We start from the raw sequence: 14682 nt of genomic DNA, 5'->3' as shown, positions 1-14682 counted from the left end.
CATAAAACAGCGAACAAGTGAGTGAAATGAAAAGCAGTGGTGGGAAAACAAGGTGCCATAAAGCTCCAGCATCTGTTGAATGTGAGGACGTTGGTGACGCTCTGATGCCTGGGAAAAACACTCAGTGTCGGAAAACAGTGACAGGGCCTGTCAATCACAGGCTGCAGAATGGATTAATATCCCCCACCCTACCCTTCTTCTAAAGCATACTTTCTTTCTATCTCACTCACTCACACACACTCAAACACACAGAGGGCACTGACCCACAGGGTGAAGGTCAACTAATTTACTCCAAACATCCGCTTCTCATTTGAATACGTTGTCCCCATGAGTGGTATAAAGAGATCACGGGCTGGCCTTCCTTTTTTTTTCTCTCTCACAGATGTCAATACAGCTTTTCTCTGCTCCTTTTCTCTCTTCTCTCGTCTCCCTCCCTCCGTTTTCTTCTGCACTCACCCTCTTCATTCACCTCTGTGCTGCTCACAGTCTCATCGAGGATGAAAATGCTGTTACTTAGATAAAAAGAGGTTTGACCTCAATCAAGCGACCAAACATGCATTGTCATCTTGTAAACACACACACACACACACACACATGCACACACACACACGCAGTTAACCCTACTTATCAATGCAACGGTCTAAAACACAGCATGAGAAACCGAATCCTCATTTGTGCCCCCAATTAGCTCAAGCTTCAATGCAGGTAACCTCACACAACCTTTGCTACGTCAGCGAGGCAGATTAGCAGGCTGAAGGCTTTAAAAGTAAAGGACAGAAGGGGTCAGGTTTCTGCATCGGAAACAGATTTCTAATCCATTTATCCAATGAGATCTCTTCATTGAACCCATTAGAGGTCAATTCAAAAACTCAGTTGACCCTTGAAAGGTCTCACAAAATGTCACAGCTTCTTTGCAGCACTCGGAGTGCTGCACATGATGTACTGACTCTGAATGGACTTTATTGCTTTACAGAAAACGAAGGCTTGTACACGTAAGCTGTACTTGCACACTTATTCGGGGTAGCCTAAATGAGCCAAGCTGACTAAAATGAGAAAATTTTTTTAAAAACATTAAAATAAGATAAATATACAAATATAAGTTTATACAGTATATATATATATATATATATATATATATATATATATATATATATATATAGGTGCATCTAAAAAAAAATGTATATCGTGGAAAAAGTTAAAAAAAATTTCCATAGTTTAGTTCATAAAGTGGAACTTTCATATATTCTAGATTCATTACACATAAAGTGAAATATTTCAAGCCTTATTTGTTTTAATATTGATGCTTACAGGTCATGGAAATCAAAATTCCAGTATCTCAAAATATTATAAATAAAGAATTTATAATACAGAAATGTCGACCTGAGAAGGGCTCTAAACAGATAATTAATTCAAAACACCTGCAAAGGTTTCCTGAGGCTTTAATCTCTCAATCTGGTTCAGTACACAACCACAATCATGGGGAAGATGAAAGTAAATGTTCTATTTCATTTGGAAATCAAGGTCCCAGAGTCTGGAGGAAGAGTGGAGAGACACAGTATCCAAGTTGCGTGAAGTCCAGTGTGAAGTTTCCACACTGTGGAAGTCAGTGATGTGGAAGTCAGTGATGATTTGGGCGGCCACGTCATCTGCTGGTGTTGGTCCACTGTGTTTTCTCAAGTCGAGAGTCGATGCAGCGTCTACCAGGAGATTTTAGAGCACTTCATGCTTCCATCTGCTGACGAGCTTTATGGAGATGTTGATTTCCTTTTCCAGCAGGACTCGGCATCTGCCCACAGTGCCAAAACTACTAGTAACTGGTTTGCTGACCGTGGTATTACTGTGCTTGATTGTCCAGCCGACTCGCCTGACCCGAACCCCATAGAGAATCTATGAGAGACACCAGACCCAACAATACAGACGAGCTGAAGGCCGCTATCAAAGCAACCTGGGCTTCCAGAACACCTCAGCAGTGCCACAGGCTGATTGCCTCCATGCCACGCCGCATTGACGCAGTAATTCATGCGAAAGGTATTGAGTGCATAAATTAACATACTTTTCAGAAGGTCGAGATTTCTGTATTATAAATTCTTTATTATAATATTTTGAGATACTGGATTTTTTATTTCCATGAGCTGTGAGTTGTAATTATCAAGATTAAAACACAAAAAGGCTTGAAATATTTTACTTTATGTGTAATGAACCTAGAATATATGAAAGTTCCACTTTTTGAATTTAATTATGGAAAAAGTTAACTTTTCCACAATATTCTAATTTTTTGAGATGCACCTGTATATAAACAGTATATATATATATGCTTCGCACCTCCAGGTTTGGGTGCCCATTTCTGTCCTATGTGCACAGAGCTTGCATGTTAGGGAAGTGGTAGCTCAATGGTTAATATGTTGGACTTCTGATTGGAAGGTCATGAGTTCAAATACCAGTAACACCAAGCTGACACTGCTGAGCCTTTGAGCAAGCCTCTAAACTCACTATTGTACCCTCATGAGAGAATTATAAGTTGTGCTGGATAAGGGTGTCTGCCAAAATGCCAAATCCTGTGGTTTGGGAGTTTTCTCCCATGCATTGATGGCTGATTAGCATTTCCAAATTGTGTGTGTTGGAAATTTTAAATCCCTCCAGTTCCCCAAAGTTTAACACTGAAGTTAAAGGCGATATACATTGCCTTGTCTCCGTAGCAGATGTTTGGCTTCACCCTGTTGCAAGTACCTTGTTTACTTTCTGTTCCTTGTCCATTCTTTTGAGGTCAGAGGCCGTCCAGACTCAAGAGAATGGCTTTCATGTGTTTCAAAGAGGTAGATGATGCATGGTTGCTGACGGCAAATTGCACGTAGCCCCCATGAAATTGTTAAAGTTTAAACACACTGAGTGCATTCTTCCACACCTGAAGCAGGAGCGATGGTACTGGTATTGCGCTCTGTTAACTTTTACTGTGTGCAGCTTCCTCTCCAGGGTAAAACGTTGACCTGTGGAGGGCGGCCACATATTAGACAACATTAAATGCTTCATCTTATAGACAATATGTTGTTATGTTTCAGTGGAACATATTATGAATGGAGTGGAAATGTTACTATAAATAGTACAAAATAATATTAGAGGTGTCGTTTCATACAACATGCTGAGCATGCTGAGATATTTTTGGTGTGTTGTACCAAAGGGATCAACTCAATACCGCGTGTGTGTGTGTATATGTGTGTGTGTGTGTGTGTGTGTGTGTGTGTGTGTGTGTGTGTGTGTGTGTGTGTGTGTCGTTTACCAGTGATGGTCTACTCACAGTGCAAGAATGCAAGAATGTGCAAATCCAAACTTACCAGACTCCAGCAGAGCGCAGCTGCATTCTTGCTCTGCAGTTCAAAGACCAGGAGCCCAAGAACACGCACACACACACACACACACACACACACACACACACAGAGAGAGAAACCAAAAACAAAAAAAACAAAGAGGATTGAAACCATAGAAGGCACAAAGCAAAGCACCATCCATTTAAATGATCTGATAAATAAATATATTTTTGCTCTAATTTTTTTTTATATTATTCATAGGTTGCATACACCTACTGAAAAATATCTATCTATCTATCTATCTATCTATCTATCTATCTATCTATCTATCTATCTATTTGGCTATGTAGGTACATTTTACAATAAATAAATAAATAAATAAATAAATAAATAAATAAATACAATTACATTTTTACCATTGCAATATGTATTAATTTGTTTTTAAGCTGGGAAAAATGGCAAATATATATATATATCTTTTTAGGAAACAAATAATGTTGAACTGGGATTAGAAGTGTTTTTTTTTTTCTTCTAATTTCACTAAACAGGTCAGAAATCCAGCACTTTGAGCTTTTCTCTCCCCCTCCTCCACACACGCTCGAGTCAAAGAGCTGTAATTCAGATTAACACTACTGAAGGTCCACTGATAACCTTCCTACACACAAAACACACCACACACAGGCAAGATCCTGCAGTTCTGCACCACACAATGAGGCTTAGCTGCTCAAAACCCAGAGAGAATTTTAGCTTTCGCGTGATGTAATCTGTCATGCCTTTACGTGCACGTGTGAATGCAGCAGTTAGAAGTGATCAGGAAGGATATATTCGACATTATGAATAAGAAATGAAACAATGAAATGGAAAACTATAATAAAGTGCAAAACACTGCACTTCACAGGGTTTCAGGTCATATCTGTGTGATTGAAAAAGAAACATGCAGAAGCTTTCAGAATGAGTGTGACTGTAGAGTTCATAAAGTTACAATATGATATATATATGCGTTGTTTTTTGTGTCGTGAGTGTGCTGGGTATAATTAGCTGTTTGTGTGAGCGTGTGTGAGCATGTGTGTGTGTGTGTGTGTGTCTATGTTTACATGAGCATGAGTAAATGGTGCTTAAAGACTATAAGCCCTGTTGTGCTGCAGCAGTGCTTGGGTTATCTGCCTTCTGCCTCTGTGTGTGTGTGTGTGTGTGTGTGTGTGTGCGTGTGTGTGTGTGTATATGTGTGTGTGTGTGTGTGTGAGTGTGGGAGTGCAGTGCTCATATAGCAGTATATGATACAGATACAGTGTGCTTAACAGCCATTAGCTCTGCTGTTCTTTGGCAGAGGCAAGGGTTAACTGCCTGTGTGTGTGTGTGTGTGTGTGCGTGTGTGTGTGTGTTTGAGAGAGAGGGGGGAGGCAGGTTCGGGGGTCAGCAGCAGCAGCACATTCCTCTCTGGTTGTGATCGAGCCCTCGGCAGCCCACTCGCTGCTCTTTGACTCCTCTGGCCATATAAGGCAGGCGTCACCATGGCAACCATGGGGCTTGAATAGCAATGTCAAATCCCTGAGCAGACACACACACACACACACACACACACACACACACACACTCCTGCACTCAGAGAGAGAGAGAGAGAGAGAGAGAGAGAGAGAGAGAGAGAGAGAGAGAGAGAGAGAAGGGTGGGGGGAAGTGAGAAAGAGAAGGAGGGAGGGAAAGAGAAAGAGAGAGAGAGAGAAACAGAGCAGGGTCTGTTGACCATAGAGGCTGGTTGATCTTTCCTCTGTCCTTCATCCATGGCCAAACGGCGCTGACTTCCTCCATTCGCTTGTACCAAAGGGACAGATAGACGGAAGGAGAAAGAAGAAAAGCGGAAACGGTTTCACAGTGGCTTCCGGGAACGCAGGGGCGAGCTCAAGCCCTGGAGCTGTTACTGCTGGATGGGCAAGTGCTGACAAAACAACGCGAGGGAGGGACACTCGAGAGACACGGACGCTTGCAGATCTAAGATTCCTCCTTTTTTCCAGAAACCTTGCCCTCTTAATCGACGCTTGAATCCCACGCTCTTCTTTGAAACTGACGCGAGAGTGTATGTGGAAGCAAGAAGATCCGAGCCTGGGTTTCCCAACAGGACAGAAAGGGTGTGTGCGTGTGTGTGTTTGTATCTGAGCGAGATAAAGGGGACTTCCTTGAACTTTGATCCTTCATAGTGAGGGCTGAAAGAGAACTCTGTTTATCATTAGCAGGCTTTGTCTCTTTCTCTTCTCGGTAGCTTTGAACGGGAAGATTTATTGGAACTTGTGTTCTGAACATGTGAACTTTATTTGGTGAGATATTGCTGTAACCAAAAACTCATTTTCTGCTTCTATATTTTTTGTTTTTACTGTGTGTGTTTTTTTTAAAATAGTGGGGACAGAGTTTACGAGCTCTGGAAAACACAGAACAGGTTTGACTTGTTAGTGACCTGTGGGCAGGGCAACTGTCTCATTCTCGGCTCCTAAAGCGGCACACGGTTTTGAATGCTCACTGGCTGAGATGAGGCATTTCAATTCTTCTTAAGAGGCGCTTTACTTCTGCCCCAGTTTCGGAGTCGCGGGGACGTGCATGTTTATGTGTAATTTATAGTTTCCTGTAAAAAGGGCAGGCTGTATGTTACTCACTCTTGACTGAACTCTGAACTATTTGGCGAAGCAGACGTTCTTCGAGAGCCCTTGAGGATTACTTTGAAGTTAAACCGAGTTTTAAGATCAGTAGGAATACTGAAGACTACAAAACAGGAGAACATTTGCTGATCGACCGTCGACTCTCTGAAAGGTCTGTTTTCGAACGAGCCCTCAGATTTAGGCTGCGTAAACGTTTGCGGACCTCGCGTCACTGTTTACTTTTTTTTTTTTTTCCTTCCACACTCGAGAAGCTTGAGGTTAATGTCTACAGTGTGAACTCTCACACACAGTCTCTGGCAAGTCTGAATACTCACTGTTGGGAGAGGATTTTGTAAAAACAACACACACAAAAAAGCTCTGGTGGTGCACACAGCGATGGCCATGGTGGGTGGGGGATGGGGTAACCCTAATGGGAGCACCAATGGCCTGGGGGAGAAGGGCTACCTACGGGGGGAGGAGGACGAGAGCTCTCCGCAGGCAGGGAACAGCGATGCCGAGGGCGGAGAGGATGACAAGGCCTGCGTGGTGGACTGTGTGGTGTGCGGCGACAAGTCCAGCGGCAAGCACTACGGCGTCTTCACCTGTGAGGGCTGCAAGAGTTTCTTCAAGAGGAGCATCCGTCGCAACCTGAGCTACACATGCAGGTAAGAGATTCTCAAAGACTTGCAGCGATACACTGCTAAGCAAATCTGAAATATAATCCAGGATAAGCTATCTGCCAGCACGTGGACAGTAAAGAGCCTTGTTCATGACATATGTGAATGACGTCACCCATTGCAGCCTCAGGGATTGGCGATTAAATGTCACACGGTGCAATCTAAAACCAGATCAGCCTCTACGATAGTGTGCTTAGGTTGAGTCAAATTTTACTTTACAGTGCCTTGTGTCAGATTATACAACAACATCTTATACATATTACAACTGTGCACTATAATACTAAATAATATCTAGTCCCTAAAAATGCAACATACTCATTTACTATATTGAATGTGGCTACAATGACAAATGTAAATCCAAAGAAAGTAATGCAAACTTCCCTGACCTTTCAATGAACTGTGGATAGCCTGATGTTTGGGTGTGAATTGTGCTTTTCATATGGTAATACATGGCTAAATTGACTCCAGGTAAGGTGTTAAAAGGTCTTAATGGTTAAGAATCACAGAGGATCAACACTATTTAAATGCTCTTGAAGCGTTGTTGAATCAACACTGCAATAATATATATTAATATTATATTTATTATTAATATTTATTAATATTAATAAATAATAATATATATGAACAATATATATATATATTGAAGCTGTAAAATATTATTTTAAAACCTTCATGACCAAATTGACTTCAAAATACTTCTGATGTCCTTTCTGTGCAACTGATATATTGATCATTCACTAGCCCAATTTACCTTCTCTCTCTCTCTCTCTCTCTCTCTAACCAAAAAATAAAGCACACTGGCTGCTACAGAAATGTGCAAATTGAACTGCGTTCTTTCAATTGTGTCTAGGTTGCGTGGGCTGATGATTTACCAAGGCCATTTTTTTTTTTGATAAGGTTTAAAGCATGGCACACCACCAAGGCCAGACATCTCTGGCATTCTGTTTAAAGAATTAAAGCCAATGTTAAATATTCATTCTTCAACTGCTTGTCTCACAGTTGCTCTGACTGAATTTATTTACTGGCAGTCTTAGCAACTGTGCACAGCGCTTTATGGATGTTGGAGCGAATGTTACTACCCTAGAATACATTGTTAATATTCAGCTGCTTTAGTGGCAGCTTTTCTATTTAAACAACAACCATGCCTTTATGGTTAATTCAGGAAAAAGAAAACAGATTTTTAAACTTTGCCAAGCAATATCAGATATGTTGGAAAAAAAGAAGAAGCAAAACCTCAGCTCTCGTTGTTTATAATCAAGAACTTAACAGCATAAAGGAGGAATTTTAGGACCGGAAGCTTAATGAGAACCATCATAATAAAATGCATGGTATAGAAATTCCTATCCAAATAACTCTAGTGACCTCCAGGGTCGGGGGTTCGATTCCCACCATGGCCCTGTGTGTGCGGTGTTCTCCCCGTGCTGCGGGGGTTTCCTCCGGGTACTCCGGTTTCCTCCCCCAGTCCAAAGACATGCATGGTAGGCTGATTAGCATGTCCAAAGTGTCCGTCGTGTATGAATGGGTGTGTGAATGTGTATGTGATTGTGCCCTGTGATGGATTGGCACCCTGTCCAGGGTGTACCCCGCCTTGTGCCCGATGCTCCCTGGGATAGGCTCCAGGTTTCCTTGTGACCCTGAAAAGGATAAAGCGATATAGAAGATGGATGGATGGATAACTCGAGTTGTTGAAATACTAGTATTGTCCATGAAATGCACGAAAGAATCACATTCATTCATGTCTTTATTGTGTTTTTCAGATCAAATCGAGAATGTCAGATTGATCAACATCATCGCAACCAGTGCCAGTACTGCCGTCTGAAGAAATGCTTTCGTGTGGGCATGAGAAAAGAAGGTAGCAGTCCCAGCGTTCCCTGCACGTTTACAAAAATAGACATAGCGCTTATAGTGCATGATCACAGATGTTTAACGGTGTTAAATCTGTTTTGACCTCAGAATGGCCGGGATTTTGTGTTATTAAAATGTATATTGACTGTCTATCTCGTTTGGAGTTATAGATGTTAAACATGTTATAGAACATGTTTTCCCCCTCAAATTTTAAATCAGATCTCAAAAGAATCCAAAAAGAATTAGGGGTGAGAGCAAAAGGAACAGGCTTATATACAGTACAAGTGCAATTAGGATGCATTCAAGATATTAAAGATTAGTGCAACACAGTCTAAATAAAATGCACATGTTAATTATATTGCATGTAGACATAGTTGCAATGTATTTTTGCAATAAGCATGAAAAAAAAATAGAGCAATCAAAGCTATTTAATTACTAGTGTAATTAATATCCAATTGTGAGTTCAATCTGGCTTTCAACCAAAAGGCCAAAGCCTGCAGTGCTGATGTCCCTATGTGACCTTGGCAGGCACAGTGCCAGAGGCAGTTTTGCTCTCCAAGCTGTGCTACTCAACACTGAGCTGCCAACTATAAATCCACATGACACGAGAATAATGCCTTGGTGAGAGCATGCAAAAATGGCAGAATTGTCACCTTTTTGTCTGGAGGTTACAGTGTTCCTTTTACAGCGTTATTGAAAACAGTAAGGCTTATTATAAGCTTATTGTAAGACAAGTCCTGCATTCCACTTTCTGTTTTACATACAGATTTCCCCTTGTCCTTTTCCCTTAGTTGAGTATGTGTTGTCATTTCTTGTATCTCAGGAATGTAGTTAGGGATGGTTTGCATGATGCAGCATCATAAAACCCCTTAGGGCTGGTAAACGTGGCTTTATGGGTAAGCATGGTGTGCAGTGGTATATTGATGGACTCTAATGGATGCTGTCTTCCCAGAAGCTTACAGTGTGTCGTGTGTATCTGTGGTGCTGTGTGTCAACCAGCCATCAGGTGAACGCTGATTGGTTGACGTGGGGAGATCCAGTTGCATACCGGGAAACAGTGCAATGAGACGTTGTGACCTTTCTGCTGTGGGTTTAATCAAGAGTTTCGGAATAATATTCCTACAAAGGCACATCAAATGTAAACAATAAAAATGTAAAGTCTTATAAAGTGATAAAGTACACCGTAAAACCAGATAGTTCATTGAACTCAAAAAATTTGAGGAAACTTATTACCTCAAAATTTCTTTAAGCCAAATTACACTTAAATGACAAAGTTTGAGTAAACATTTTGTCATATTTAAGTGTATTTGGCTTAAAGAAACTGATTTATCAACTTAAAAATTTTGAGGTAAATAGTTTCCTCAATTTTTTTTGAGTTAAATGAACTATCTGGTTTTACAGTGTGTTAACATACAAAAAAAACACCTTAGCAAATTCAGTAGTTTATGTCTTCTAGGCTGTGAGACGTGTAGTCCGTTAAAAATCATATACATAACAAAAACTGATAAAAAACGCTTTCTAAAATGTCAGTTTAGCCTTGTACATGCTGTTAGTTTCTAACCCTACATTCACACCAACAAGTGCCAACGCAACAAAGCAAACATACTATAACAGCAAACGCAGGATAACCCTAGCTAGTGAGAAGTCACTTGTAGTTGCTTGTAGTTTGTCACTTGGTCATGTAGTGACTGATACTGTGGGAATGTACTGTCCTGTTGATTAGCAGATTAGCAAAGCAAGCTAATTGTACTAGCTACGTACACTCACGGGAGGCAACAGTGGTCTCTGCAACTTCCTTCCAAGGTTTCTTTTCAATATTCATGCCTGTGTCCATAGGTGTTGGAGGCATTATGTTGGTCAGGTTATCTGTATGTCCAACTGTGCATCTGTCCAAGATTCTCCACTATTGCTATTGTTATAGTGCGACATCTCAAGAACAAGTGGTTGAATATTTGTAGGATTTATATGGAATTATCATTGTATCTAGCAAGGTTACAGCAAGGTCAGACGTCTGAAATTGTTTTTCTTCAATCACTTCTTTCCTGTTCTTTGTTAAAAGGGTGTTTGTGGTATACAAATTAGTAACAAGAAGGACTAGATATGATGGCGGTGGACGCTGATGCTGTTGGTGTCGGGTTTACTTACAAGTTCTTCATAATGTCGCTCTACACATTTAATGAGAGGTTGCATATGACTGGATTTTGTGTCAAACAGGAAGACTAACTAATGGAGAACAATAGAACTAATAGGTAGGAACTAAAGTTGGACTGGTTGGAGGAATTGTTCAAGACTTGTCATTTTACAATGTCATGCCTGCTTTGCATAGAATTAAGTAAAACACTCATTTACATAGAATTAAGAAATTTAAATAGAATTAAGAAAATCTCATTTGTTTTGGCTAAGCGACTGACCATTTCTACTTTCACTTTTCTGTACATTCTAGGTTAGTTCATGCGACACTGCCACCTAGTGTTCACGCTCATGTTACATACAAGTATGTAGGCAGACATCTATGTGAGCGTCTATGTAAGAAAGCCTCACACGCTTGCAAATATGCAGTAGGAATATTCCAGGCCATAAAGTCTTTGTGATTGTGGTTTCTTTAAGAGGAGGAAGTTGCCCAGAATGCACATTACGCATATTACTTTTTGAAACTGCTGAAAATATGGAATGAGCAATAAACTGCTTGATATTTGTAATGTTTACTGTCTTAAATTCACAGGACCAATCAGCAGCAGGCTCTCATTCCTCACTATTGTACTGTGACGACACACATTTTCTATTAGTTTAACTAAAGCTGCTAAATAATTAACAGTAGTTACTGAATGGAAAACTGTATGATGGATAGCAGAATAATACATTGTAACTTTATGGAGTTAAATTTGTTCTTTCTTTCTTTCTTTTTTTTTTTTTTAGAAGGAAATTATTCTGTCTATACTTGACCTTTTGTAACACTTATTACTTTATTTTGCTACCTAGGTTTGTTAGCAAACCTAGCAAGCTGATATGACTCAGATTTAAAAGAAAAATAAACATACATATTTCTAAGGAAATCATTTCAGTTGCATTGTTCTTGCTATCAAAGGCAAGGGTAAATCCTCCTGCTATGTGTGACATGGTTAAAATGCACTATAGAGTTGTAAATGGGAAGTAAAACAAGGGTGTTAAAAACTGTACTGGAATGCAGGGTCAAGATTATTTTGTTTGTTTGAATGTACCACGATTCCTTTCTTTTCTCAGCAAATCTATTACATTTTTGTACTATTGAAACAAATAGTAGAAGTGTATTCTTGTATTTTGTACTGGAAGCATAATATTTACATATTGCTCTACATGATAACATTAAAAACGGAATTCCCATTTTTCTGTAGCAGTCCAGCGTGGACGCATTCCTCCATCACACTCAGGTATCAGCCCAACCACTATGGTGTCGGCTGGTGGAGGTGGACCAGGAGGACCAGGCATGGCCGGTGACTTTTTCAATGGTCAGCCGGCACCCGAGCTTATCTCACAGCTCCTGAGAGCCGAACCGTACCCCAGCAGCCGCTACGGAGCTCAGTGTGGTCAACAGTTGCCTGGAGGCCACGGCTCCGTCATGGGAATCGACAGTATTTGTGAGTTGGCTGCCCGACTCCTCTTCAGCACCATTGAGTGGGCTCGGAACATTCCCTTCTTCCCTGACTTACCTGTCTCGGAGCAAGTGGCCCTGCTGCGCCTCAGCTGGAGCGAACTGTTCATCCTGAATGCAGCACAATCAGCCCTGCCTCTACACATGGCCCCCCTGCTGGCTGCTGCTGGCTTCCACGCTTCCCCGATGTCTGCTGAGCGTGTGGTATCCTTCATGGACCAGGTGCGAGTCTTCCAGGACCAGGTGGATAAGCTCACACGACTACAGGTGGACTCTGCTGAATATAGCTGCCTCAAAGCCATAGCCCTCTTTTCACCTGGTAAGTAATGCGATTTTATGTCCAAGTTAACCATACATCTTAGGAATAGGCACGTCTAGGTAAAAAAGAATTTTGCAAACTGCATGAGCTACACTTGTTCATATTTACACAACATGAATGTCTATTCTTCTCAGTTTTACTGATTTGAATGGAATGTAACTAACCTTGATTTTTGTACTGAATATGAAGCAGAACTTTAACATGAACATGTAATTAATGAAGGCCAAGACACATTAGTTTTCTGAAGAAATTTGACACTATAGCTCACTTTGTATCTCTAATAGATGCATGTGGACTGACAGACCCAGCCCACGTGGAGAGTCTGCAGGAGAAGGCTCAGGTGGCGCTGACTGAATACGAACGCATGCAGTATCCGACTCAACCACAGCGTTTCGGTCGCCTCCTTCTCCGTCTGCCCTCACTGAGAGCTGTCCCCGCAAACCTCATATCTCAGCTCTTCTTCATGCGACTGGTCGGCAAGACGCCCATCGAGACACTCATTCGAGACATGCAGCTCTCTGGTAGCTCCATTAGCTGGCCTTACGTGCCTGGACAGTAGCTGGGTCGGACACCCTGAGAGCAGACGACAGTCAGCCACTCAAACTTTGACTTTCATGTTCTGTGTGGGCTTATAGGATTGTGATATGTAATTTCCTTTTAGTTGCTGCGAGGATATTCATGTTGTGTACAGCATGCCATTGCTCATTAGTGTACATGGAGAAGGATGGCCAAAGGTCAATATGCTGTCACATGTCCTTGGGCAGATGAATAGTGTCACTAGATTTTGGGATACCTCAGGTTTTTTACGTAAATAGCAGATCTTATAGCGGTGACTCTATTGTAAATGCATAAGCACAGTGACAGATGATTGACAAGAAACTATGACTAGTAAAGGAAAAGACAATACATTTAAGGCATTGCATTCAGAGATGAATATCTCAACGCTATGGTATATGACTGATCCAGGTCCAGCTTTAATCAATTACAGGAACATTCCTGCTATACCTAAGAATAATTACTGTTTCAATTATAACAATTGATTATGTAGTTTAGACAAATTAACCCACTCATGAAGGTATCGCCATGGACTGCAGTGCTACTTACTTGAGAATCAGTGGTGAATATGTATTGTAAATGTGATGGTCACATTGTTTAAAAAAAAAAAAGAAGCTCTGTGTACTCTTACTTAATTGGGTCCAAAAATTTTTTCATATCGTCGGCCATTAAAAATATCCAATATTTTTGCATACGAATAATTAAAAAGAATACATCCAAACATTTTGTGCTGAAATTTTGATTAGACTGGAATTTATTCTTTGATCTCTGGATTTCAAGAAAGCCACATTTGTCATTTGTTACTGAGGGAAATATGGTTTTCTTTTACAGTCAGAGAACTAGTTCAAGTTCATATGATGTTTTAAAGTGCACCTATTATGGTTTTTTCAAATATTACCTTTCATGTAGTGTGTTATAGAGCTGTTTGTGAATGTAAAAACGTCTGCAAAGTTTCACAAATCAAAACGCACGACAAACTGAGTTATTGATTCCCGAAAGAAGGAACCGATTCTGAACAGCTCAAACGAGTCGTTAGTAATTCCAGACTTACTTCCTGTACAAATCTACTTAGGTTTGTAACACAAAACTCCTCTGGTCTTAATCGGCTGCTTGCTCACAGTGGTAGACCAATCACAACAGACTGGGACATCCGACCAATCAGAGCAGAGTACGCTCTCTGAAAGGAGGAGTTTAGAATGAATCCTTTAGAACGGATCATTTAACAAGTCGTTTGTGACACTGAGGGGAAAAAAGGTAATGCTGCAGTTTAAATTATGAGCACATTAAAGTGTTTTTTGACCTTGGATAGATGTTAATCTATTGTATGAGACCTTTAAAAGAAAATTAGGCACGTTTCAAAACCATAATAGGTGCGCTTTAGAGTTACACTTGAATTACTTATCAGTAAGGGCAGACATTTAATATACAACATTTTATTTTTCAGTCCACTTATTTGAGGTATATATCATTCATACAAAGTGATGAGATATTTATTTGCTAATTTAAAGTATTTAAACGTTTCAATTTATGACAATGTACTGGTCAGATTGCAAAGAGCGAATAAGATTTCATAGTCGCATTTCTTTTATATTTTATTATAACTTTGTTTTAGATTAATATCCAAAATAAGTCTGTGTGTGACTGCAGCATCAAGTAGAGTCCATACGTTCCAATACTGTTGGAACCCTTGTTGACTTAACCTTACCATTTCAATTAATATCGCTGTCACCTT

The 14682-nt window shown here is 40.4% G+C and overlaps 1 protein-coding gene across 2 annotated transcripts; it reads left to right on the top strand.

Annotated features, from left to right (window-relative positions):
- Positions 1 to 4982: 4982 nt before the first annotated feature.
- Positions 4983 to 13836, top strand: nr2f6b (nuclear receptor subfamily 2, group F, member 6b). 2 transcript variants are annotated; one of them, XM_053635273.1, is made up of 4 exons: positions 4983 to 6591; positions 8361 to 8455; positions 11823 to 12395; positions 12680 to 13836. In XM_053635273.1, exons 1-4 carry the CDS (start codon positions 6323 to 6325, stop codon positions 12952 to 12954), a joined length of 1212 nt encoding a protein of 403 aa, XP_053491248.1. In that variant the 5' UTR covers positions 4983 to 6322; the 3' UTR covers positions 12955 to 13836. The 2 variants fall into 2 exon arrangements, with proteins under 2 accessions (XP_053491248.1, XP_053491247.1); XM_053635272.1 differs by having other exon boundaries at positions 11820 to 12395.
- The last annotated feature ends 846 nt before the right edge of the window (positions 13837 to 14682 follow it).

Source organism: Ictalurus furcatus, chromosome 10 (genome assembly GCF_023375685.1).
Source record: "Ictalurus furcatus strain D&B chromosome 10, Billie_1.0, whole genome shotgun sequence".
Classification (NCBI taxonomy): domain Eukaryota; kingdom Metazoa; phylum Chordata; class Actinopteri; order Siluriformes; family Ictaluridae; genus Ictalurus; species Ictalurus furcatus.
Note: the sequence above shows the minus strand (reverse complement) of the source record. Positions and strands in the feature narration are given on the sequence as shown.

Excerpts from the sequence above, each read along its gene's own strand:
- nr2f6b (XM_053635272.1), top strand. The coding sequence starts at position 6,323 with ATGGCCATGGTGGGTGGGGGATGGGGTAACCCTAATGGGAGCACCAAT. Across the intron at positions 8,456-11,819 it reads TGTGGGCATGAGAAAAGAAG|CAGTCCAGCGTGGACGCATT; the intron begins GTAGCAGTCCCA and ends ATTTTTCTGTAG. Across the intron at positions 12,396-12,679 it reads CATAGCCCTCTTTTCACCTG|ATGCATGTGGACTGACAGAC; the intron begins GTAAGTAATGCG and ends TATCTCTAATAG.